Source organism: Ursus americanus, chromosome 17 (genome assembly GCF_024610735.1).
Source record: "Ursus americanus isolate L20-20 chromosome 17, mUrsAme1.1.p, whole genome shotgun sequence".
NCBI lineage: Eukaryota > Metazoa > Chordata > Mammalia > Carnivora > Ursidae > Ursus > Ursus americanus.
In genome coordinates, this window is record NC_142143.1 from 55,693,596 (window position 1) to 55,719,178 (window position 25,583).

The 25,583-nt window shown below is 54.4% G+C and overlaps 3 protein-coding genes across 5 annotated transcripts; 2 read left to right on the plus strand and 1 right to left on the minus strand.

Annotated features, from left to right (window-relative positions):
- Nucleotides 1-10: 10 nt before the first annotated feature.
- Nucleotides 11-5,333, plus strand: ZBTB39 (zinc finger and BTB domain containing 39). Its single transcript, XM_045789800.2, has 2 exons — nt 11-135; nt 1,629-5,333. Exon 2 carries the CDS (start codon nt 1,673-1,675, stop codon nt 3,806-3,808), a length of 2,136 nt encoding a protein of 711 aa, XP_045645756.1. The 5' UTR covers nt 11-135; nt 1,629-1,672; the 3' UTR covers nt 3,809-5,333.
- A 5,150-nt stretch (nt 5,334-10,483) lies between these two features.
- Nucleotides 10,484-11,638, minus strand: ACKR5 (atypical chemokine receptor 5). The gene has a single exon (XM_087869051.1). It carries the CDS (start codon nt 11,636-11,638, stop codon nt 10,484-10,486), a length of 1,155 nt encoding a protein of 384 aa, XP_087725177.1.
- A 5,724-nt stretch (nt 11,639-17,362) lies between these two features.
- On the plus strand, nt 17,363-25,537 carry RDH16 (retinol dehydrogenase 16). Of its 3 annotated transcripts, none has more exons than XM_045789804.2 (6): nt 17,363-17,542; nt 19,640-19,974; nt 21,841-22,099; nt 23,608-23,771; nt 24,339-24,575; nt 24,700-24,839. In XM_045789804.2, exons 2-5 carry the CDS (start codon nt 19,662-19,664, stop codon nt 24,554-24,556), a joined length of 954 nt encoding a protein of 317 aa, XP_045645760.1. In that variant the 5' UTR covers nt 17,363-17,542; nt 19,640-19,661; the 3' UTR covers nt 24,557-24,575; nt 24,700-24,839. The 3 variants fall into 3 exon arrangements, with proteins under 3 accessions (XP_045645760.1, XP_045645762.1, XP_045645761.1); XM_045789806.2 differs by having other exon boundaries at nt 17,409-17,542; nt 24,423-24,575; XM_045789805.2 differs by lacking the exon at nt 24,339-24,575 and having other exon boundaries at nt 17,409-17,542; nt 24,700-25,537.
- The last annotated feature ends 46 nt before the right edge of the window (nt 25,538-25,583 follow it).

Below are 25,583 nucleotides of genomic sequence, written 5' to 3' on the forward strand. Positions count from 1 at the left end.
GCGCGGCGAGCGGCGCGGCGGATGGAGAGTCTGGCCGCGGCCGGCGGCGCCGCCTCCTCGTCGGGCCGGGCACGGCGGGCCGGGGCCTTTGTGTGAGGCGGCGGCGGCGATGGTGCTCGGGCCCCGCGGAGCCGGGTAAGCGAGGCCGGGCCGAGGGCTGCCCCTGGCCGAGGCCCGACCCCCGTCCCGGCCTTTCTCTCGCTCTTGCTGGGCTCCCTCCTGCCCGCTCCCCTCGGCCGGACCCATCGTCCCCGGCCGCGCGCCCACCCCGGCCGGTCCCGCCACCCATCCCTGCGCTCCCGTCCGGCCCGGCACCCCCGGAGACGCCCCGGGGGGAATCCCCCGCCGTCTGGGGAGGGCCCGAGGTGCTCGGTGGCCCCCAGATGGAGCCCCCCAGCCCGATCCCACGCCCTTCTTCCTGGGTTCGACCCTCCAGAGGGGAGACTGCGGCACCACGGGATTGTTGAGGCGCCTTCTCGGAAGTTCCCGATCTGCCCCCCTCCCACCCCCCCACTCAGGCTTCCCAGTGTCCCGACCTGATGTGTGGCCACCAGGGCCCGGGAGATGCTTCAGTGGTATCCCAATAATGCGCAGAAGCTTCTTGGACCCCAGAAAAAGTTAGGAGTTTGTAGAAGGCGGTGAGGTGGAGAAAGGGGCTGTGTTGCGCGGGGCGAGTGGTGAGACTGAAGGAGAGCGCAGCTAGCTTGTCTTCCTTAGGCATGCAGGACTCGAAAAGGGGGGGAAGTGGGATCCAGCAAGCTTTTAGGAGTCTTGCCTATATAATTAGATGCCTTCTTAGGGCGTCAAGTAAGTGTTTTTAGTTCTGGTCTGCATATGCATAGAACCCAAAAAGGGTGGTTAAAAAGAAGCATATTGCAGTACTAGTAAATGCTCCGGTGCAGTCTACTTTGCTTTATTCCTACGGGTCCTGAGCGTTTTAGCTTCATCCACAGCATACGGAGAAGGTGACAGAGCAGTATCTGGATGGCTCTGGGTTATGGTAAGACGAGAATAGGCAGGTAGCTTGGGTAGGGAGAGATCATGAATGAGCAAGAGGTTTATTTAGGGACTGGAAGGAGAGAGCATTGATAAGAAAATAAAAGATAGAGCAACCTTATCTTGCCTTCAGCAGCTAACGGAACTTTGGTAATTGTGTTGGAAGTACCTGTATGGCATCTGGCATTGTAAGAGCAGTGAATGTACTCAGTGAGATAGGAAAGCTTGTATTGGGGAAGAAATTAGGAGATTAACTTGAGGCTGCTGTCTGGCAATGAAGTGAAGGATTGTGTCCGAGAGGTTGCCTCTGGCTTGGCTCCAAGGCACGAGCTTCTGTCCAACCAGGCCTGCCACCTCTCTCGCCTACTCTTAAAGACGACGCTGTGACACTTTTTTTCAATACTTTCGGGTTTTGTTGTGAGGACTCTGTCTTTGGGAATATGCAGGGAGAGAGGTAGTTGTCCCGTCATTTGTCCTTGCCCTCAGCACCGTGGAGCAGCTCGCCCTGTCCGCTGGCTCCTGCTCCCCACTCAGGGCTTGGAAACACTCAGACTGGGGGTATTTTCTTCTGCAGAGCTCCTCGCATGCAGGGATGTACTTGGCCATCCATCTCTTCCTTTTACTGTCCACAGATGAACTGTGCTGATAGAGGGGCAACCTCGTAGGAGCTGCTAAGATGGGCATGAGGATTAAACTGCAAAGCACCAACCACCCCAACAACCTGCTGAAGGAACTCAACAAGTGCCGGCTCTCGGAGACCATGTGCGATGTCACCATCGTGGTGGGGAGCCGCTCCTTCCCGGCCCACAAAGCCGTGCTGGCCTGCGCGGCTGGCTACTTCCAGAACCTCTTCCTGAATACGGGGCTGGATGCTGCCAGGACCTACGTGGTGGACTTCATCACCCCCGCCAACTTCGAGAAGATTCTGAGCTTTGTCTACACATCAGAGCTCTTCACAGACCTGATCAATGTTGGGGTCATCTATGAGGTGGCCGAGCGCCTGGGCATGGAGGATCTCCTGCGGGCCTGTCACTCCACCTTTCCTGACTTGGAGAGCACTGCCGTGGCCAAGCCCCTGGCCAGCAGCGGGGAGAGCCACTCTGGTACCCAGAGCTGTAGCTCAGCAGAACCTGCCTACGCCCTCGGAGACCTCCGGGGGGGCGGGGAGCACTTTGGTCCTGATAGGAACTATGTGTTACCTGGTGATGCTGGAGGAAGCTGTAAAGAGGAAGAGAGAAATGTCACCGGTGACACGAACCATAGCCTGCCCCTGCCGCAGCAGCCCCTGCCGCCAAAGACAGAAGACCACGATGCCCCTGCTCCTTTCACCTCCGTTCCTAGTATGGTGACTCAGCCGGTCCTAGGCACCGTCAGCATGGGCATCCAAACCAGCACGAGCTCCTGCCAGCCATACAAAGTTCAGAGCAATGGAGACTTCGGTAAAAACAGCTTCTTCGGCCCTGACAATGCAATTGACATTACCACCGGGACCAATTCCTGTCTGAGCAATAGCGACCACTCCAAAGATCCGGGCTTTGGGCAGATGGATGAGCTCCAGCTGGACGACCTGGGGGATGACGACTTGCAGTTTGAAGACCCCACCGAGGAGATAGGCACAGCCGAGGAGGTGATTGAGTTGAGTGACGACAGTGAGGACGAGCTGACTTTTGGAGAGAATGACAACCGAGAGAATAAGGCCATGCCCTGCCAGGTGTGCAAGAAAGTTCTAGAGCCCAACATTCAGCTGATCCGCCAGCATGCTCGGGACCATGTGGACCTGCTGACGGGCAACTGCAAGGTCTGCGAGACCCACTTCCAGGACCGAAACTCCCGGGTGACCCATGTTCTGTCCCACATTGGCATTTTCCTCTTCTCCTGCGACATGTGTGAAACGAAGTTCTTTACCCAGTGGCAGCTGACCCTCCACCGACGGGATGGGGTATTTGAGAACAACATCATTGTCCACCCCAACGACCCCCTGTCTGGGAAGCTGGGTTTGTTTTCGGGGGCAGCCTCCGCGGAGTTGAAGTGCGCTGCCTGTGGGAAGGCGCTGGCCAGAGATTTCCATGTGGTCCGGGGGCACATCCTCGACCATCTAAACCTGAAGGGCCAGGCCTGCAGCGTGTGTGACCAGCGCCACCTCAACCTCTGCAGCCTCATGTGGCACACGCTGTCCCACCTGGGCGTCTCGGTCTTCTCCTGCTCCGTCTGCGCGAACAGCTTCGTGGACTGGCACCTCCTAGAGAAGCACATGGCCGTGCACCAAAGCCTGGAGGACGCCCTCTTCCGCTGCCACCTGTGCAGCCAGAGCTTCAAGTCGGAGGCCGCCTATCGCTACCACGTCAGCCAGCACAAGTGCAACAGTGGCCTTGATGCCCGGCCTGCTTTTGGCCTGCAGCACCCCGCTCTCCAGAAGCGGAAGCTGCCCGCGGAGGAGTTCCTGAGCGAGGAGCTGGCGCTGCAGGGCCAGCCCGGGAGCAGCAAGTACAGCTGCAAGGTCTGCGGCAAGAGGTTTGCCCACACAAGCGAGTTCAACTACCACCGGCGGATCCACACGGGCGAGAAGCCGTACCAGTGTAAGGTGTGCCACAAGTTCTTCCGAGGCCGCTCGACCATCAAGTGCCACCTGAAGACACACTCGGGGGCGCTCATGTACCGCTGCACGGTGTGCGGCCACTACAGCTCCACGCTCAACCTCATGAGCAAGCACGTGGGCGTGCACAAGGGCAGCCTCCCGCCCGACTTCACCATCGAGCAGACCTTCATGTACATTATCCATTCCAAAGAGGCGGACAAGAACCCGGACAGCTGACTGCATCCCGCAGAGCTGGGGGGGGGGCTCCCGGGCGGCAGCCAGGACGGTGATTTTCTAGTGGCTGTTGGTCCCTCTCCAGCCGAAGTTTCGATTCTGCCTTGCTAGGAAGTCTGTTCTGTCTTGTGTTTAAAGAAGAAAAAAGAAGAAAGAGCACACGAGCTGTTACTGTTTCTGAGAAGCAACGGCCCTATCATGTTTACCTCCTTACCTGTTCTTGCCCACGAAGGGCCGTGTTTTTGATTCTTCGGAGGCTGGTCGCGGGATCTGGTCAGGTGGTTGGTGCCGACTAGATCCCCTTTCCGAGCCTCTCGAGTTTTAGTTTACTGATAGGTTTTTATGCTGCTAAGAACCCAACCAACAGCCTCACTGAAGAGAGGAGGTGGAGAGAGGTTTTCACTGTAGGGATTATTGCCGGATTTCCCACTGGGACACCCAGCTATGAGAGAGATTTTGGGGATGTGGTCGTTCAGAAAAGACTAGTCCACAGGGCAGCTCACCTCAGGTGCCAGGCCCGGCCCTCAGCAGGGAGAAGGCAATGGGATGGAGGTGCCTGCTCGTTTCCACGCTCTGATCTGCTGATGGGACAGTAAGATCTTTTGGCAGCTAGATCCAAACTGGGGGCAGAGCTTTCTGTTTAGGTCAGAAAGCTTTGGGACGAATCCTTGCCAGTCAGAAGAGGTGTCCTGCGGTGCCGCCGGAAGTGGCAGCCTGGATGGACAGGAAGGGAGGCTTCTCTTTTCTCCTCAATTCCAAAGAAATATGATTTTATGGAGTGGTAGCCCAGGTGGTTAGTTAGGCCTTCCCTGTGGGGCAAAGAGGACAGGGAGCCACTTTAATATAGTCATCTGTCATCCGGCTGCCTCCGTCGACCTTGAGTTTCCTGGTGGGGAGGTGGGGATGTCTCTGACAGCAGCAGCCTTGCCTTAATTTACATCCAGTCTCCCACCTAGAAGTGTGTTTGCCCTGGGGCGTAGATGAGAAGACCCCATGGGGTGGCAGAGTGGTGGACTGTGAGCCCTTCAGGATCGAAGGGACCCGAGTAACTGGTGGTGTGTAGCGGGATGTGCGGTCTGTCTGTCCCAGTCGGGTAACCTGTTGTTTACTTTGTGCTAACTGGCCAGGAGCTTTGGCAGCTCACCTTTGACCTGCTGGAATTTATCCTGATCTGTCATGGCATCGCCACCAGGGGGCGCCATTGGACGGCAGCTGGTGCAGGCCCGCCGGAGGTGGCTGGGATGGAGTCAGCCCACTCTTTGGGGCTGGTTGGCTCCGTTCTTAGTGGCTTTGAGGGGTTCTTGCCCAGAGCAGGCCGGAGGGAGAGGGCCCTCGGATCTTGCATATTCACAAGGTAGCACCTCAGTAACTCATACTACCTCACCCCGCTCAGGCGAGCTCTGGGAGTCCCTGGCCTAGGCCCTGACACTGCCCCCCGTGGGACTCAGCAGCACCCCCGGGCTGTTTCACAAGCGAGTGGTTTTAATTAACTCACAGAGCCTTTTTGGACATTGATATTTATTTATTTTTGCTTTTATATACATAGTACCCAGCATCTCTTTTGGATAAGTGACTTCAGGAAAATGAGTTTCTCCCCCAGCAAGTAGCCATATTCCAAGGGACAGTCCTGGCCAGAGATTTGGGAAACGGGGGGCTAGGACTAGAGGGGAAGGTGTCAAGCCTTTAAACAAGCAACTCCTTTTCTTTCTCTCTGGAGAGTCTCTTGTGGAATAAGCCCAGGGAATCCTTTAGGTGTTGGGTGTGAGTTCTAGAAAATTGGGGCTTACTAAATTCCTAGGCCTCTCCTGCCTGTGCTTGAGTAGACTGGGGACTGGGTTGAGGGGAACAAGTTAAATGAAGGACCTTTTTGCACATTTTCTCATCCTTCCTAAACTTGGAAAGCTATACTAAGATACACAGGCAAGCCAAAGCTCCATCCCTGTTGGACTTGCTGCCTCTCTCCCTAGCCCTAAATTGATAAAGCCTCCCAGTTGGGGTGCATGGCTCTCTGGTGGGGTGACTGTTACATGAAGGGATTTGTACGAGTAGCCGCTTTTCGCCGTCTAAACCCAACTGGTTACATATTCCCTCAGGTCATTCTTGTCAGGAAAGCAGTGCTGAGACTTTTCATTCCTGACTGGCCTCTCCCTTTCTTTCCCACGGTGACCGCTGGAAATTTAAGAAGGAGAATGTGCGGAAGACCACAGTCCAGTACTGCTAAGCTTTTCCAGGCTGAGTGATCCCTCCCAGACTGTCGATGAGGTCTGGTTTTTGAATGGTCCGATCTGAGAGAGGCGGTACTTACTGGAACCCAGCCAGGTGGCCGAGCATGGATCAGTGCGCTGGAGAAACCCTTTTCCTTAACGGAGGGCATCATGGATGCTGGGTAGTCTGTATACTTAACCTGAAACTGTGAAGTTTTCCCTTTTTGCCAGTAAACCAAAAAGCAAATCCTTGAACCTTTGCCCCTGAAACACTAAACAAACAACTGCACCCCCCGCTCCTCCTGAGGCCACGTGGTTGATCGGGGTGGCCCGCTTGGTTGCAGTCAGACATGTAGCAGAGTCAGGAGCTCATGAGGCTCGTTGACCAAACCGTTCCTCTGCTTGTCCCTGTATTCACACCTGACCCCTCCCTCTGTTTAGAATCACGTTTGCTGCCTCTGCGTCCAGCGCACCCTTGTCTGAACTGTTTTACTTGAAACTCTGTGTTGTGGCAAAGGGCACTCTGGGATTCCTGGTCGAAGGTATTCATTTTCTTTTGAGTTTTGTAAAAAATTTTTTCAGCCTTCTGTTTTGTTGCCCGCTCTGCCTTGGAGCCCAGTCTAGCAGTCTGCTGTATTTTTCTGCGGTTCTGTCTGACCCCTGAATGTCTTTCCTCCTCCCTTCCTCCTCTTTCTTGTTCTGTACTCAGGACCAGCTACGTAATTTGCAGAGCCCTTTGTTTAAAAGCGAACCATTTCAAGATGGCGACTGTAGATGATAAACCAAGCACGAGGCTATTCCCAACCTGTTTCTTAAGGGAAAAAGGTGATACTTGGGTGCCACATTGGAATAAACAGCAGAGGCTGCTTCCGGCCACAGGAGGGGATCCGTCTCCCGCTTCTCCTGTGACCATTGCTGGCTCACTGATGCCGCACTGCCCGCTGGGAAGCTCTGCTGTAGTAGAGTATTTGGTCCTACATTTTAAGACCCCTGGGAGTCTCTATAGTTCGTGGCTAAGTGGAAAGAAAGGTGGGGGTTGGGCCCAGGTGACCCCTAAGAGCCAGGAAATGGGTAAAAGTTCTTTTTGACTTCTTCCCTTCTGATCCATCAGCACCCCTCTGTCTCCAGGACAAACCTTTGGGCCTAAATCCCTTCTCCCGAGTCAGGTTTTGCTACTGATGCGTCTTCTTTGTCTTCTGGCCTCTTGCTGTGCCCTATTCCTGAGACTACTCAACCACGGAAGTGAATTTAAATCCTTTTCTAGGTGGACACTGATTTTGTTGGCGTGGGAGTGGGCGGTGTGGAGAAGCCTGTGCCCATGTGGAGGGCCCCACACGTCCTTTTGCCTCAGTTCTGCCCTGAGTGAGTCGGGAAGCACGGGGCACACAGCGTTCATTTCATTGTGATCGCTTGTCGTCAACCTTAACATCAGAATGAAAACGAAACTGTTTTGATTTCGATGTTTCTTTAACACCCTTCCCCTGTCCAGTCCACCCTCCCCTCCCACCTCCGCTAGCGAAAGTCTCTTATGAAACCGAGAAGAGTTGTTGACGTCTAACTTCCTTCCATTAAATTAATAAGTACTGACCTCCTAATATTTAAGTGTTTACTATCTATTGCTGTAAAGTTTTGTATATTTTGTAAACTTCTTTTCCCAAATAGTAGATGTCTAAAATCGTACATCTGATTCTTTTATATTCCATTGTTCGGCACAAAGTGTGGTTTTTATTTAGAATAAAAAAAGGAAATTTGAAACGGGGATTCTTTTCCTATTGACTGGGGTTACGCTGTCCCTTGAGTTCAGGAGTTTGGGGCCCAACACCCGGTAGTAGCAGCATTCTCCTCAGCAGATTCCACGATTCTTTTTTTTTTTTTTTTTTTTTTTGAGGATTTTATTTATTTGAGAGAGAGCACGAGCGGAGGGGAGGGGCAGAGAGAGAAGCAGACTCCCCGCTGAACAGGGAGCCCAGACCCCAGAGCCCAACGCGGGGCTCGATCCCAGGACCCTGAGATCATGACCTGAGCCGAGGGCAGACCCTTAGCCAACCGAGCCACCCAGGTGCCCCTGATGCCAGGACTCTTTCAGCTAGCACAGCTTCCTATGCTTTTTTTAAAACAGGATTTTATTTATTTGAGAGAGAGAGAGCACAAGCAGGGGAAGAGGCAGAGGGAGAGAGAGAAGCAGGCTCCCCGCTGAGCAGGGAGTCACACGGGGCTCCATCCCAGGACCCCTGGGATCATAACCTGCGCTGAAGGCAGATGCTTAACCAACTGAGCCACCCAGGCGCCCCCACAGTTTCCTTTCCTGTAGCTGGAATTCCCCGGGGTTAACCTGTTGACCTGTTTTCAGTGGCAAATTAAGTCAGTAACCCAACCTTTCCAGCGGAAAGCTCCCTGAGGGGATCTGTTGGCCCAGAGAGTAGTGGACTCTGCTCATGTCTAGTTGGCTAGAGGTTTGGCCTCAGATTGTCCTGCCAGTGCCGTCTGATTTACCGAGGGGTATGTCAGAGCGGAGAGAGGCAGATTCGGGGAGGAGGTGGAGGTTTGGCCTGGTCTCGTGGGGTCGCTAACAAATGTACCTGCACAGAAAAGGAGGTAGACACCAGAAGCTGGGGCGCCATGTGGGCCATCTGGTCCCAGCACACTGGCCAGGCGTGGTGCCCGTCAGTGCCCAGTGAGTGCTCAACTCAGCAGCCTTGTGGCAGTCAGCACACCCAGGTCGCTGTCCTTCCGAGGCCCTAAGGAGGTATTCATGCCGCCCAGAGTGACAACTGGTTGCCAGAGAAATCCGCGAGAAGAGTGAGGCGCTGGGGGCCTGGTCTTGCGGTAACCCGGGATGTGACACATGTGACATTGGGTTCCCTTTCAGAAACTTCTGGAGCCTAAGTCAGCGGAGGCAGTGATAAGGGCATCAGATTTTGGCTTGGTTTTTAAATGGGCACAAAGGAGGAAAGTCTCTTTAACGCATTTTCTGTATAGTTAGGTTAAGCCCTAAACTGCAGCCCCAAGTCACAACCTGGACTCTCCTGGTTGAAAAAGCCTTCAGCTCTGTGCCATGGAGCAGCTGTCTGTCGCTTAAGACCCTTTCAGGTTTGGGTCTGGCGAGCAGGATTGTAGGGGCATTTCCCTCTGTGTTCCTGACAGACGGGTACATACAACATCGGAACACGTGTTTAATGCGTCTGATGAATACAGTTTCAGATGTCTAAGAACAGGGCACGGCGCTCCAGGTCAGTGAATGGGTATTCCAAGTTAAACATTCCAGAAATACTGAGCACTTGAGCAGGACAGAGGCTCTCAGTGATGATGTTCATAAGCCCTTCATTCTGCACAGGCGGGGACCTGTTCTCAAGCTTTCTCTTCATGGGCACGGTCCTAGGTTCCGATTTCTTTCCTATTTATAGGACAAGCGTGAATAGAAGTTGCTGGACAGGAAAATTAATGAAAAGACCTAGCCAGGAGAATGAAGTTTAAGGGTGAGGACTGACTCAAGAATACCAGAGCTCTGCCCCGTGATGGAATCGGAACATTTCTACATCCCCATCCCCTGCACAGGGGACAAGGGCTGAGGGACAGAGCCTCTGTGAGTGCCTGCCACTGCCTGTGCCGAGGTCTGCTCTCAGAATGGATGCCCCTTGATATTTTCCCATGATCTAGAGAGAAAGGCGGGGGGGTGGATTTCTGATAGCATCCCTTCCTAGGAGTCTGAGAATGTCCCACATCGGAAGGCGGGAGCAGGTGGGCTCTGAGGAGATTGGACTGGGATGGCCCCTCTGCTTCGTGGGGAGGGAAGCAGGACGGTTGAAGGGGAGAGTATCAGCAAGGAAATGGAGCCACTTCCTGGATGGTGGGGGTGGGGTGGGGCTGGGGGTGGGGAACCGGACCCCTGCTTCACCCCCTCCATCTATCAAATCACCGAGGATGCTAGGAAACGTCCTGCTGAGGCCTCCTGGTTCCTTGGCCTCTGACCTCTTGTCCTCACAGCCTGCACGGTGTGTGTGTGGGGGGGGGGGGATCCGCGAGCTCACGAGCACAAAAGGAAAGTTGTGTGAGGTCCCTGTGGAGCACACCCTTTCCGGCCAGGGTGATTGTTGAAATGAGTGTGTCAGGTTTCTGCCGCGCATCTCTTCAGCCTACCCCAGCTGGCATTACAGATTTTGGAAAGAGCCAGAGTCATGGCTGTCTCCGCTATTTATTTCCCCATTTTCCCTGCGTGTCTTCTTTAGTCCCGAGGACCGAGACAAACAGTCCAACACCGAAGACCTGTTCTCTACTCCTCCCCGCCCCCTCTCCTGCTCCCCATCTCAACTTCTTAAGACCTACTCACAACTGACCACGAGCGTTTTGACCCTTTCCCCCGCTCCCCCCAAATCCCTCACCTACACCTGCAGCTCCGACCTCCCTGCTGGAGCGTGAGGTCTACCTCAGCCTCCGGGGGACACGGAGGGGCGGGGATGGATGAGGTAGCTGGCGCCTAACAGTTTAGGCTCGGGTGGTCCCGGGGCCCTGCTGCAGCGGGCGGGGCGCCCTCCTTGGTGATGACGATGGAGTGCTGCGTGGAGGAGGAGGAGAAGGAGGAAGCGCGTCTGTCCGCCCGGGCCCGGGCCTTGGGAAGGTAATGGACCACGGCGCTCAGCAGCTGGTCGCGGAATCTCGGGCTGAGGAAGTTGTACAGGATGGGGTTGACGACGCAGTGCAGCATGGCGAAGCAGTCGATGACGTCGTAGAAGAAGTAGAGCAGGTGGACCAGGTGGCAGTGGAGGGAGATGTGGGTCCCGTGCAGCGTGAGCAGGAGCAGGGTCACGTGGTAGGGCAGCCAGCAGACGGCGAAGATGACGACATAGGCGCACAGCAGCAGGCAGTGGCGCCGGCCCTCGGGCCACCCCGCCCGCCGGAGGCGGCAGGCCGTCAGCACGTTGAAGACCACCAGGAGCGGGAAGGGCAGCAGGAAGCCCAGGACGGTGGTGGACAGGGCCACCGCCAGGGCCCACGCGCTGTAGCTCTCGAAGGGCGCCATGAAGAGGCACATGGGCTCGGCGCTCTCCACCAGCTGGATGTGCACCACCTCGGGCAGCGGGATGACGGCCGACAGCACCCAGACGCCCGCGCACACGGCCCGCCGCAGGCGGTGCTGGTGGCGCCGCCAGGAGGGCGCGGCGTCGGTGAGGGTGATGTAGCGGTCGATGCTGAGGCACACGAGGAAGAAGATGCTGCTGTACATGTTGGCGAAGTAGAAGTAGTGGGTGAAGCGGCAGGAGAAGCTGCCCCAGAGCCAGGTGTAGTCCAGCATGACCTCCAGCATCCACACGGGCAGCGACAGGACGACGCCCAGGTCCGCGATGGCCATGTTCAGGACGTAGAGGTTCAGCAGCCCTGCCCGGCCCACGCAGCGCCAGTTGACGCATATCACCAGGAGGTTCTCCACCAGCCCCACCACGAAGATGGCCAGGTAGAGGACGAAGAGGATCACCTGCTTGGTGTCCTCTCTGAGCTCCGTGTGGCACTCCGGCAAGGTGTGGTTGAAGAAGTAGAGCAGCTCGTTCCAGTTGTGGATCTCTCCCGAGTCGCTGGCAGGTGCCGTGGTGAAGCCTTCGGTGGGGGCAGGCCCCGTGCTGTCCTTGACCGACATTAGGACCAGCGAGCGCCTAGTGGGCACAAGGGAGAGGGTTGGAAGAGAACCGAGACCTCGAAAGCAGCCTTACGTCTCAAGTTAGCGGGCCACAGGGACCAGGAGGCTATGGGAAAGGATTCTGGGTCGGAAGAGGCAAGAGAGAGTTTAAACATTCAAACTGTGGAGAACTAGTACACAGCTCAACCTTCGAGCAGAGACGTTTTGTTAGGACTCCGTGGCACGAGAGACCAGGGCTGTTTGTGCCCAACCAGATTCCTTCCCAGCCTGGGGGTCCCCCCGTAGCTCCGGCCACAGGCTGGCTCCAGCCTCCACTTCTCTCCCGGCACCTCACCCTTTGGCCCTTTCACGTGGGCCTTCCTTAGGAAGTCTAACTATGTCTCCCCTTTGGGCTATGGATGTGGGACACACACACACACACACACACACACCCCTCTAATTTACCCTCCGGGGACATCTGTGGATCATGCACGAAAGCCAGTTTGTCTTCAAGCCCCGATTCCCTTCTTTCCCGAGAGGGAGGTACCCACCTGCGTTTGTGTGGGGAGCGCTTCTGGTCCTGGAGGACCGGTGGGTCTGGGCTGTTGCGGAGCTGCGAGGAGACTGGAGGGACGGTGGCCTTGGGGCTGGCTTCGCTGTGGGCTTCAGGGCCGTCCTTCTCATCCGGGAAGCAGTATCACTGGCTGAGGCTCTGTGGGAGAGGGTCAGGGTTTTTCCTGCCTTCCCCCAATCCAGATAGAGGGGAAGTCACAGCAGATGACCCAGTGTGCCAGTGGCAGGGAGGAGTCAGGCTGCAAGCATGAAGATCCCGACTCCTGACTCACGAGCTGTGTGAATTTACCTCTTTACACCTCGGTTCTCTCCTCTGCGAAATGGGACACCACTATCTAGTAATAGGGGTGCTGTGAGAATGAAGGGAGCCCACAAGGTGAACTGCTGAGCACAGGGCCGGGCCTGTGGAAAATGCTTTACCTGTGTATGCGTTTTCCACTCTTAGTGGGCTTGGAATCCCACTCTCCCCTGTCTGTTGCTTCCTACTAAAGCAGAACGGGCTGGCGGCGGGCGGGCTAAAATACACCGGAAGATCAGCCGCACTTTCAGTCATGCTGGCCCTCCCCACCAGCTCGCACCCACCCTGCATTTTGGCTCTGAGGGGAGACTCTGGAGAAAGAGGGAAGATGAATGGGGGGGGGTAGTGGAAAGGGGGCTGCGTGGACCTTCAGGGAGTTTCCTGGTTGGGGAGGGGGAGAGCAGGCTTCATACTTCTTATGAAGTGTGGCCAAGGGCGGCCCAGAGACAGCCAGACACCAAGCTTCTCTCTGCCTCCAAGCCATAGACTAAGGCTCAGAGCCCGGAGACTGGTGTCGTCTTGTGTCAGCAGAGTTTCCGGCTTCTCAGAGCACTTTGACCTCAGTTAATCATTTGATCCCTGAGATACCCTGTGATATCTCCTGTGGGGACACAGGATGGGCTTTCTTATTCTCTGTTAAGCCCAGAGAGGCCGCCTATCTCATGCAGGCCACACGGTGCTGATGGCAGAGCCCCCTGGAGCCGGGCCCACGTTCTGGGGGCCGTAGGGCCGAGGGTGTGCTGGCCAGAGGGGACTACGTACGCATGTTTATTCGAGGTGAGGTTCCCATACCAGTATGGACCAGTTTAAACTGTACAGGTCAGTCCATTCATGTTGTGTGTAACCACCGCCGCTGTGCGGGTCCTCACATTTTCATCACCCCAAAAGAAAACTCCACACCCCGCCCCGGCACCAGCCATTCTGCTGTCTGTCTCTGTGGACTGACCTAGTACGGGTATTTAATATAAATGGAATCACACAATGTGTGACCCGTGTGTCTGTTTTCTTTTTGCTTAGAGCTGTGTTGATGAGTTTCAGCCACACGGTCACGTACTTCGTTACTCTTTATGGCCGAGTAATATTCCACTGCGTGGCCACGCCACATTTCCTTTATCCGTTCACAGAGGGGATTTCTTTTTAAGTTCGCTAATTAATTTTTTATTGTGGTGAAATAAACATAACATCAAATTTACCATTTTAACTATTTTTTTTAAGATTTTATTTATTTATCTGAGAGAGAGAAAGCACGAGCAGGGGGTAGGGGCAGAGGGAGAAGGAGAAGCAGATTCTCCAGTGAGCAGGGAGCCTGATGTGGACTCGATCCCAGGTCCCTGAGGTCAAGACCTGAGCTGAGGTCAAGAGTCAGATGCTTAACTGACTGAGCCACCCAGGAGCCCCCATTTTAGCTATTTTTAATTATACAGTTTAGTAGCATTAAGTGACTCCTGGCTGGCTCAGTTGGTAGAGCGTGCAACTTTTGATCTTGGGGTGTGATGAATGCGAGCCCCACTCTGGGCAGGGAGATTATTTAAATAAATAATAAAATAAGTATGCTCACAGTGTTGTGCTACCATCACCACCAATCATCTCCGTGAGAGGGGGTATTTTTAATTTTGCAATTTTCTTAAAGCTTCCTATAGAAAAACCGGTTCTCTGCTGACACTTCTGACACCAAACACGTAGGGGTTCTTCCCCCATACTAACCAATTTTCCAACCCCCTGGACACCAGGTGGGTGTCCTAAAATTTATCATTTCTGACACCAACCTGAAGTTAGTGTCAGATGCCACAGGTTTAAGGGCTCAGTCCCACAGGACTGTTCTCACTTTAGATGTGCCAGTCACAAATAATGGTCCCCAAGGTACCCACACTTCTGTCCAACACGGTTACAAAGTTCCCACAATCTCCCCACCTCAGTCTCAATAATTTGTCGGAGTGGTTCACAAAACTCAGGAGAACATTCACTTTGTTCACTGGTTTGTTATAAAAGATACAAACGAACAGCCAGATCAAGAGGGATGTAGTGTGAGGCTGGGAAGGGTCCTGAGCTTTGTCCCCGTGGAGTTGGGGAACACTGCCCTCCTGGCATGTAGGTATGTTCACCAACCCAGAAGCTCTCTGAACCTCAGAGTTTAAGAATTTTTATGGCTGCTTCAGCACCTGGGCGTGATCTATTATTAATTTGATCTCTAGTCTCTGACCTCTCCCCAGAGGATGGGAGGTGAGGTTGGAAGTTCCAAGCTTCTAATCAAGGCTTGGTCTTTCTGGGAACCAGTCCCCATCCTGAAGCTATCTAGGACATTTTCTAAGGGATTTAGGAGCTCAGGAATTGGGGGCAGATATGTTTCTTATCACACTTCTACTCACATATCAGACCGCCCCAGATCGAGAAATCTGTCGTGATGAGCTATGACGATGCAAAATGTGATTTATTTTGATTTTTTCCAGACAGTTCTACTTTCTCTCTCTCTTTAGGATCTCAATTTCTAGCCTATGGATATCGTTTTTCACTAGGGAGCCTTCTGAGAATTCTCCCCTCCTCCCCTGTACCTTTGACCCACGCAGATGGAGGCTCTACTGGACCAACCCCCCAGGAAGACCCTCGTTCTGGTCTCTGTTCTCTCTACACATTTGGACTCATGGCCATTTTCATTCCTTTCAAGACTGCATTTTAGTGGCTCAGGTCTCCTGGGTCTCAGAATCTCTCACCCCTGGACCTCTTCCCTCCCACATGGAGACATCAACCCCTGCAGCCTCACCTCCACCTGCTCCCAGGCCCCCTTCCCCCACATCACCGAATGTGTATTCGCAGCGGGAGGAAATGCTGCTGGTGCCTTCTGGCAGAGGCACAGAGGGAAAGCTGCTCCCTCAGGAAGAAGAAAGTGACAGCTCTGCAGTTTTTATGTGGTTGTTTTTCTTTGGAGGGAGGAGGTGAGCAGCTGGAAAGAGAGAGATTGGAAGGAAGGGAAAGACAGAGGGGGCAGGACCCAGGCTTCTTGCCAACCTGAGCAGGAGGGGGTGGCAAACAGCTTTGCTCCAAGTAACAGGAACAGCAGCAGCAAAACAATTCCTGGAAATTTGCTCTTTCTCCTTCCTACCCCCCCACTTTTTTTTTTTTTCCAAAAAATGTAGACAAGACATTGTAATCAACAATCAGAAAGGAAGGAAGGTACCAGGGAGGAGTTATTGGAGACACAGATAAAAGCAGGCAGCTTCCCAGGGTCAGGTGGGGGCCAAGGGCTTGTGCCTGGACCCTGGAGGAAGGGGCTGGGCAGGCCAGCCCAGGAATCCCCCATTTGGCTGGCTTGTGTGGCTGAGGACCCGACTTCGTGTATTGAGGGCAGATGGATTGTGGAGCGGTCCAGGCTGAGGAGCTTGGCAACGATTGTCCTTCCATCACCAGCCTAGCTTCCAGGAGGTCACCGAGTGTAGAAGCCAAGCCCAGCAGCAGAAGTCATTCTGCCCTCCTCCCACAGCTTCCCTACACCAGGGAGGCAGGCTCGTCTGCCCAACAGCACCAGATAAGGAGCTCCCCAAGGCTCCCCAAAGAAAGAGGTGGTCAAGAGACCCTGTCCTTTGTTCTGCTCAGGTCTTTCATGCTTAGACACAGTGGAGATAACACTAGTCTGGGGACCAGACCTGGCTTTGACACCTCGTTCTCCCACTTAGTAGCCACGTACCTTTGCACAACCCCTTCACCTTCCTGAGTCTAGTTTCTCTATATGGAAAGTGAGGATAAGGATTATTGTATGGGATGCAAGAGATTAGGTATGTACAGTGCTTGGTGGAGGCATGTCCCTTTCCCACTTTCTGAGAGTGAGGAAGAAGAGATCCCTTCTTGTGGAGTTACCTTGAGATATCTCTCCTTAGTCCCACCACTATGAGCCATTCTTCTCTGAATTGGATCAACACCAGCTTCCTCTTTTACTTAGTTGTCTGGTGTTGTGTTTCTTGCGTAGAAGGTCAAGAACATGCCCAATGCCACTATGAACTACCCACAAAAGAGATGCAGTAATAGCAACAGTTAACATTTATTGAATACTTCCCATGTACCAAGAATGATTGCGAGAAGCGTGACATTGGCAGGTGCCTCGTTTAGTCCCCACGACAATTGAACTACCATAGATGAGGCTTCCATCCTATCGTGAGCCACAGGGAGGTTAACCAACTTGCCTAAGTTCCACTGCTAGTATTTCAGTAAACCCTTATTACAGGGATTCTTGACCTGGATTCCTGGCACCTAATGGCTTTAGGTGGTCTGTGAACTCCCTGAAAAGTATAGTCAAAATCCTGTATGTTAAGTCATTTTTATGGGGCTTTGAGTCTTCTTAGATTCTCAAAAGGGTCCATGATGTCCAAAATGTTAAAAATGATTGCCCTTGAAGTACCTCTCATGGATGAGGCTAGGATAAAAAAAGAGGGGTACAGCATATGCTTCCATGGAGGTGACTCAGCCTTTGGAATTCTGGGAAATTTCTAGAGTGAGGGCAGAGTCCCTTTCATGGGACGACCTGGGGAAGGGTTGAGAAAGGGGAGGTGAATGGTCTTTGCTTCCACAAGATGAAGGACAACCGTTTCCTCCCTATGATTTCCCAAGAGTGTATGTGGAGGTGTGCAAGGTTAGCGCAAGGAAGAGACAGAAGGCTGGACGGCCCCCAGGGAAACCGGCACCACCCAGCAGCCTGCCTCCCAGCGTGCCTCAGCTCTTCCCCGCTCTGCAAGCTCCTATCCGTCTCCTGGCTTCTGGTCCTCCCTCAGAATCCCCCCACTTCCCGATCTCCAGCACCTCCCCCCAGGGGGCTCTGTGGAAGGCGGTCCGGCTGAGCCTCCAGCAGGGCAACACCAGGGGGCGCGCGCCTCCGCCCCAGCGCGCGCTTGGCTACAGGTGCCGTCCTGGGGCCGCGCAGAGCCGCCTCTAGCCTCCGCGGGGCCCCTGTGGGGATCTCACTGTCCGGACGGCCTGTGCAGGATCTCAGTGCAGAGATTCGCAGCCACGAGTGTCCATCCCCCGGGGGCCTCTGCAGGGTTTCTCGTTCCGGCCCGCACAGCTCCCAGGTGAGTGAGTGGCGCCCCAGCCTCGCTTTGTCGGACTGCCCTCTCTCAACTTCCTGTGATTGTTCCCACCTGAAATGCACTGGGAGGGCTCCGGGCGTCCCCGGCGTCCCCGGCGTCCCGGCCAGCACACTGCTTTGAGGATTTACAGGGGTGAAGCAGCACTTGGTGAGGGCTGGGCGGTGTCTCTGCTGCATGGCCCCTCGAAAATTGATGGTGAAGGACTCTGGTCACTGAGGAAGAAACCCTCCAGTTCCTTGCAACTAAAGAAACATGGTCTTATCCCTTAGTGGGGTTTGGTGTCCAGTTAGAATGTGCATGATGCCTTGGGCCCCTGAGAGTTTCCAGGGCTTCTTCCTTCCTTCCTTCCTTTTTTTTTTTTTTTTAAGATTTTGTTTATTTATTTACTTATTTTAGAGAGAGAGAGTGCACAAGTAGTTAGAGCAGCAGGGAGAGGGAGAGGGAGAAGCAGGCTCCCCACTGAGCAGGGAGCTCAATGCGGGGCTCGATCCCAGGACCCTGGAACCATGACCCCAGCCGAAGGCAGCCGCTTAACCAACTGAGCCACCCAGGCACCTCTCCCTCCTTCCTCCTTGCTCCGTTCCTCCCCTGCCCTTTGGGAAGCCTGTGTAGGAGGGTCCTGGCCGTGACCCCCAGGAAGTAGGGACTGGCTCATTTCTGCAGGCCTGGCCATGCTGGCACCGCCTCCCACCTTAAGAGACAACAGACTTTCAAGACTGCATCGGCTCCCAACACAGGACAGTTTCAACTGAAGGCATAACCCCGTGCCCCTCTGTCTTTTTCACCAGCTGGGGTAGAGCCAGGGGCGACTGAGGCTCTGGTTCCTGGGGGGCTCTCTGCCCCTCCCTCGGCCTCTCCTACTTCTCACTCACCAGTCGGAGCTAGATAAATGTGGGCAGTGAGGGAGACACCCAGAGCGATCAAGCTGGCTTCTGTTCTTGCCCAGCCCCAGCTCTGTCCACTCTCCTCTTGTGGGAGTGCTGTCCTCTGCCTCACTCTGAAGCCCCTCCATGCACAGTCCTTTCTTTAGTCGGCCGTGGGAGCAGCTCCCGCCCCTCCCCACCATCCCCCCACATACACACCGAACAAACACCTTTGCAGTTACTGGAGCTTACGGCCCTGCCCGCCGTGAGGTTCAGGACCCCCCACCCCTGGGCCCCCCGTGCAAACCGGTGTTTTCTGCCTTCGGAGTCTCTGTCTGCTCTGGATTCTGGCTGCGGGAGGGGCAGAGGGCAGTGCAAGCAGGCACCCGGGCTGGCGACAGGGCATCCCCACCGCGTGAGCCCCGCTTTGCCGAAGTGCTTCCTTTCCCCCCTCCCAGCAACTGGGAGTGCTCTCTCTCCTGCGTGTGCCCACCCCCGTTCCCTTCTCCCTTTTCTTCGCCTCTGAGGTCAGATTCCCCATCCGTCTCCAGAGCATCTGTCTGCCTCAGAGAACTACAGCGGGAGGGGACCTTCTACCCTTCCCTTCTCCTTCTAACCCCTAGAGAGGCCGACAGTGACTTAGATTTCTGAGGAGTGAGCTCTGTACCCTGAGCCCGATGAGGAATCCCTGGCCCGGAGTGTGAGCCGGCAGCCCCAGGTCACACAGCTGGTGGGTAGCAGAGCCGGGTTTTGAAACCACGTGCATCTTGATTCCCAGCGCACCTGTCATCTTTATTAGAATCCCCAGCAAGTCAGGGAGACCAGGGTTCCAGCCCGGAACAAGAACAAAGAAGATAGTTCTGAACCACGAGATCTAGGACGTAGTGGACTCCAGTGTGTGTGTGTGTGTGTGTGTGTGTGTGTGAGGGAGGGCAGAGGGAAACGGGAAGAGTGGGAGGACCAGGAGAAGGTGACTGGGAAAATTATCTCCACGTCAAAGGATTCTTTGTGAAATCCAATGGCATCTAGTAGAAAGGGCGTAAGGGTACGAAAGAGCATGCAAGTTGGCGCCAGAATCTGTAATACTCACTAACGATGGCGACCAGGAAAAACGTGAGGCCTTTACGACAGACAGCCTGGAGGCCGGCCAGCTGCTCACATCTGTGTGCTCTTAAGTCATCCTGCCCGAGCGCTGGCTGCACTCGTTTCATTTCAGCCTGTGTGCTCCCTGCAAAGCCATGTGGCTGTACGCGGCCGCCCTCGTGGGCCTCTGCTACCTTCTGCGCTGGTACCGGGAGAAGCAGGTGGTGAGCCACCTCCGGGACAAGTACGTCTTCATCACGGGCTGTGACTCGGGCTTCGGGCACCTGCTGGCCAGGCAGCTGGACCTGCGAGGCTTGAGGGTGCTGGCTGCGTGTCTGACGGAGAAGGGGGCCCAGCAGCTGAGAGACCAGACGTCAGACAGGCTGGAGACGGTGATCCTGGATGTCACCAAGACAGAGAGCATCTCTGCGGCCACCCAGTGGGTGAAGGAGCGTGTGGGGGACGGAGGTAAGGCCCAGATTCCTGTTTGCGTCTCTTTGTTTCTTTTCTCTGTGCAAGGGAGACCTCTCTTCCGTGAAACTGGGAAGATTCCCAAGATGTTTTGATTTTCACAGCCTCAAAAGTTTCCTGGAGTTTCCTGAGCATAAGGCCTGGAGTGCCTGGCTCTGAGCTCAGGGTTAGACGAGCCCAGCCCGAGTTTAGGGCCAATAGTCTGGAGGAGGTCTTAGGCCCCTGAGGCTGGGGCTGGGGCAGCACGGGGCTGGGCCGGGCTGGACCCAGGCTCCTGATCTCAGCAGGTGCACAGTTTCTTGATGGGCCTTCACACCTGGCCCTCTGTAGGGCTTTAAGATCAGCCCCACCTTGACTTCTGAGGACACCGAGGCTCGGGGAGCTGAAGGGACTTTTCGTCAAATACAGGTAAGGGGTCCTGTTCTTTCTACTCTATTATGCTGCCTGCCCTTTTCAGGAAAGAGGACATCACTGACTTCTTTTTTTTGTGATTGAAAGTGTAAAATATACTTGTTGTAGAGAACATAGAAGAGGATAAAGATAAAAGGACATTTCTCAAAGCCCAGTTTCCAGAGTCAGTCACTCTCTACATTATTATGCATCCTTTGATCGGCATTTTCATCATCAAATCTTTTCCAAAACGTAATATTCAATGTCTATATATCCAAGCACGCTGAGAGACCAACACCAACATTCGTTTAAGCCCTCCTCTATCGTTGTCTGCTCAAGTTAGTTTTCCACTTTTGCTGGCATAAATAACACTTCAGTGAAGATTTCTGTAATAAAGCTTTGTTTCCGTTCTCAGTAATGTTACGTGAAATACAGTCCTTGGATCAGAGAGCATGCATGCATTTCTTTAAGGCCAGGGAAGGTTTCTGAGCAGTGGAGGGATGAGTATTGCAGGGGGCCTTCTTCCCTTTCTAGGATTCCCAGGGTCACACCCTGTCTCCCCCGCCCCCTCCCCCCACCTCTGTCCACCACCAGCCCCTTGTCTCTGAGGACCTGGCACCGATGACTTGAGGTCTATTTCAAATCCCTTGTTGTGTCTTTTCTCCTCATCTCTTCTGGAGAGCTTTCCTGAAAGCTGAGTGGGCTGGGGACCTAGAAGGAGGGGGCAAGAGTGACCTTTCGGGAGGGTGAAGGAGAGGGTGACACTTCTTGGGGCTAAGGGTGCAGTCTGCACTAGTGTGTGTCCCCTCCTCCCAAAGCCTGCCCGGGTGCTCATTGCAGGGTGAGCTTTGGAATTCCCCAGCACGAAGGCCGGACTTGGGTGTCCGAGCAGATGCTGTCTTGGAGTTGGAGCTCGTGGTTGCAGAGCCTGTCCGTAGTGTCCAGGGCAGGCCTGTTCTCGAGACTACCCGAATGCTGGAATTTCATGTCTGTCTTTCCCACAGAGTGTGGGCACTCAGTTTTCATGTTTTTTCTTCCTTCCCTTTATTTTTAAATTTTCTATTTCCTTTTCCTTCTCCAGTTTTTCTTCCCCGCATGTTTGTCACGTAGCCATTCCTGTCTACCTCTTGCTGTCTCTTTCCTATGAGAGTTGTGAACACTATGGTATTATCTGGAACTCTGGGCACGCTCTTCACAAAAATGGGTTTATTGCCTCCTGCATGCCAGGCACCTAGGAGCAGCAAGATGAGAAGGCACGTTCCTTCTAGCTCCGTGAGAATCCGGTAGCTCAGTCGGCGTGCAGACCCTGGCCGCCCAGAGCCGGCTCGCCCCTAGGTCCTCTTCTGACTCTTTTCCTTCATACCATGTAGCATTGTTGTTGGTTCTGCAAAAAGTGAACTGGAAGATGACTTGGGACCACAGCTGTGTCTCCCTCAGGCACACAGTGTTGCTCTCTCCCTCCCCTGTGCCCAGGACTCTGGGGCCTGGTGAATAATGCTGGCATCTCTATACCCACGGCACCCAATGAGTGGCTGACCAAGCATGACTTCATGAAGATACTTGATGTGAACCTGTTGGGGTTGTTGGAGGTGACCCTGAGCCTGCTGTCCCTGGTGAGGAAGGCGAGGGGCCGCGTGGTCAACGTCTCCAGCGTCGTGGGCCGGGTCTCCCTTCTCGGTGGGGGCTACTGCATCTCCAAGTATGGCGTTGAGGCCTTCTCAGACTCTCTCAGGTATTGAACTGGGACAGAGGCCATCCCTCAGTCTTCCTGCTTCTGTGCTTTTGGGGGAGATTTTTTCCAGGGGGTTCATTTCCTCATAGCCTCAGAGGCTCTTCATTTCAGATGCCTCTTTGTTGCTTTGTGCCGGACATTCACTGGGAAGCTCCTTCCTAAGTTCTGGGTGTTGGAATGGGCTCCAGGCCTATAGAACTGGTTTCACCCATTGCTGCCCTGGGGGAGGGCCTACAGTAGGGAAGTGTCTGAGGCAGTATTGGACTTGAGATCATTTGGCTACAGAGCTCATATCCATAATTCCTATAATATTCAGCATCAGGGGGCCCTTCACGTGGGGGTCCAGCATTGGACTCCATTCAATGGTTACTTCTCGGCACTTCTGTGAGTATATAACACGTGTCTGACCTAAAAAGTCTGACAGCTGAGGGGCGCCTGGGTAGCTCAGTTGGCTAAGCATCTACTTTCAACTCAGGTCCTGATCTCAAGGGTCCTGGGATCGAATCCCACATCGGGGTCCCTGCTCAATGAGGATTCTGCTTCTCCCTCTGCCGGCCGCTCCCCACTGCTCGTGCTCTCTCTCTCGAATAAATACATAAAATCTTAAAAAAGAAAAAAAAAAGTCTGACAGCCGAGAAAGGGACAAGAGAGACACAAATGTTGTGAGCATCTCTCATGATGGTTGTGACCAGGCCAGTTAGCCATGGTGGAGGCGGTGGCTAGAGGAATGAGGGGAGGGTCCTGGAGAAGGGCCTGAGCTGAGCAGTGAAGAAATGAACTTGGCAACCTGGCAAAGTTGAGTGGGAAGGCCTCCTGCGTGAAGAAAGGATTTGAGCCCAAGCCCAAGCCAACGTGAGTCATGGCTGACTACCTATGTTGCAGGGTCCTCCAGGCTACCGGACAAGGCCTGGCTGGACAGGGAGCATGCTGGGCAGGTGGGCATGGGTGGGCCATGGAGACGGCGGGGGGTGGGGGGAGCGTCCGACAGGCGGCAAACCTTCACGTTGTTGGCAGGAGGGCCCCATGGAAGGGATTTACCCAGGGGAGCTTTGTCAAATCAGCCTGTGGAGAACCCACTGGCCGCAAGGCAGAAGCTGGCTCTGGGTGTGAGGGAGCTGAGATGCAGGCCGAGGTGTTCCTCAGAGAACAGAAGGCAGAAGAGGGAGGGAGGGTTCGGAGGGGTGGGCAGGAGGTAAAAGGGGCAGGGTCTGCAGATGGATTGGATGTGAGGGGAATAGGAGGAGATGGCACAGGAGCGGTGCCCGCAGCCGCCTAGGCAGGGTGTGAGCTCAGCATCGCGCGGACCATCCTGGGAAACACACGCACCTTATACACAGACTATGCCACGTCATTATCTTCTCCCCTTGGCCGCTGCTCTCGAAACCTTCCCAAGCTTTTGGGTTGACCCCACCCCAAGCCCGAGTTAGGTTGATATCAAGTTTGTTTGTTTGTCGTGTTTGTCCCCGAGGCCTCCCAAGTCCTTGCCCCTCTGCCTGTCTGCCTTGCAGGCGGGAGCTCTCCTACTTTGGGGTGAAGGTGGCTCTGATCGAGCCTGGTTTCTTCAAAACTAATGTCACCAGCCCTGAGAAGATTTCTAGGGCCATCCAGGAGGCATGGGATCGGGTCAGCCCGGAGGTGAAGGAGATCTACGGGGAGAAGTTCCTGGCATCTGGTGAGTGAGCTGTAGGCGGTGGAGAGGGAAGCAAACCTCTGTGTAGCAGCCCCAGGCCCATGACTAGCGCCTCCTACAGACCCGGGCCCCTCCTCCAGGCTCGGAGGCACCCACACAGTGGGGACTTTTCGTTCTATCCCCATGGTCCCAGGTGGTCACCTGGTGAGCTCAGGGAAGATCCAGGCTTGTTAGACCTGGGGACCGCTGTTTCCTCTGATGCCCTCGTGGTTTGGGGAGGGACCTGAAGCCAGAGAGGGAAGAAGACAGGCATGGATTCCTGGCAAGGTGGCCTTAGAACCGATGGTTTGCAGGTGCTTAGATGTCTGGGATTTGTAGCGACCTCAGTTTCTGCAGAGTACATATTCCCAGGAATAGAGCCAGAGGGGGCTTAATGTGGAGAGTGTTCCTGTGGTAGGAGGCGGGACACACTCCGATGAAATCCACGGATTCAACCTGGAGATGACCTGGGAGTGGTGGAGAGGTGGGCTGCTTTTGGAAACTTTTCTGTTCAGTTGATCCCAAAGCAAGAAGATTGAAATGTGAGAATATATCGTTCCTTTTGGACAGTCAAGGAATCAGTTGAAAAGCTGGGGTCACAATGCTATAACAGTCTGTACTTGGTGACAAACTGCATGGAACATGCCCTGACAGCCTGCCACCCCCGCACCCGATACTCGCCGGGCTGGGATGCTAAGCTCCTCTTCATCCCCATGAGCTACATGCCCACCTGGCTGGTGGACGCCATGGTGTACTGGAGGTCTCCGAGGCCCATTAAGGCTCTGTAACCCAAGGCCGAGGTGCACGGTAGGACGGAGTCGGGTCCTATGTGAGGGTGGGGATGCCGCAGGGGAAGAGAGATAGATGGAGAGAAGGGGGTATCATGTCACCAAAGACACCCATCTCACCTTCTTCCCCACCTCCTCCCCAGGCTTCCCTGGGACATTAATCGGGATTCTGGAGCTATCAGAAGGAAAGAACCAGGGGCGCCTGGGTGGCACAGCGGTTAAGCGTCTGCCTTCAGCTCAGGGCGTGATCCCGGCGTTATGGGATCGAGCCCCGCATCAGGCTCTTCTGCTATGAGCCTGCTTCTTCCTCTCCCACTCCCCCTGCTTGTGTTCCCTCTCTCGCTGGCTGTCTCTCTCTCTGTCGAATAAATAAATAAAATCTTTGAAAAAAAAATAAAAAGAAGGAAAGAACCAAGTTTCGTGGCTGAGGAACAGGGACCCAAAAGCACACACCCATGTCCTGTTCCTTGAATGGCCTCTCAAGGCTCTGAGCTTTTTTGGCCCTCCTGCCAACTTGAGGAATCCATACTCTTGGCAGAGTGTCAACAGCAGGGAGGTCTCAGCCCCGACCTGCTCTGCCTCTCTCCCCCTACTCAGGGTGTCTCCCTCCCATAGGACGGACATAGCCTTTCCACCAAAGATATCTGTGACAGGATGGAGATGTGAATGGTGACCACCAGCCTGAGCCATTAGCCTGAGGTGCCAACTCACAGACCTTGGCTAAAGGGACATGTCTATAATTGGGATCATGACAGAGGACACAGAAACCAGTTATTGGGGGCGCCTGGATGGCTCAGTTGGCTAAGCATCTGCCTTCAGTTCAGGTCATGATCCCGTGGTCCTGGGATCGAGCCCCCATGTTCAGCTCCCTGCTGAATGGGAAGTCTGCTTCTCCTTCTCCCTCTGTCTGCCACTCCCTCTGCTTGTGTGCTCTCTCAAGTAAATAAATAAAATCTTTTTTTTAAAAAAGGAAAGAAACCAGTCAATGAGTTGTCTTGAAACTTTGATGTCCATTGATTATTTTTGC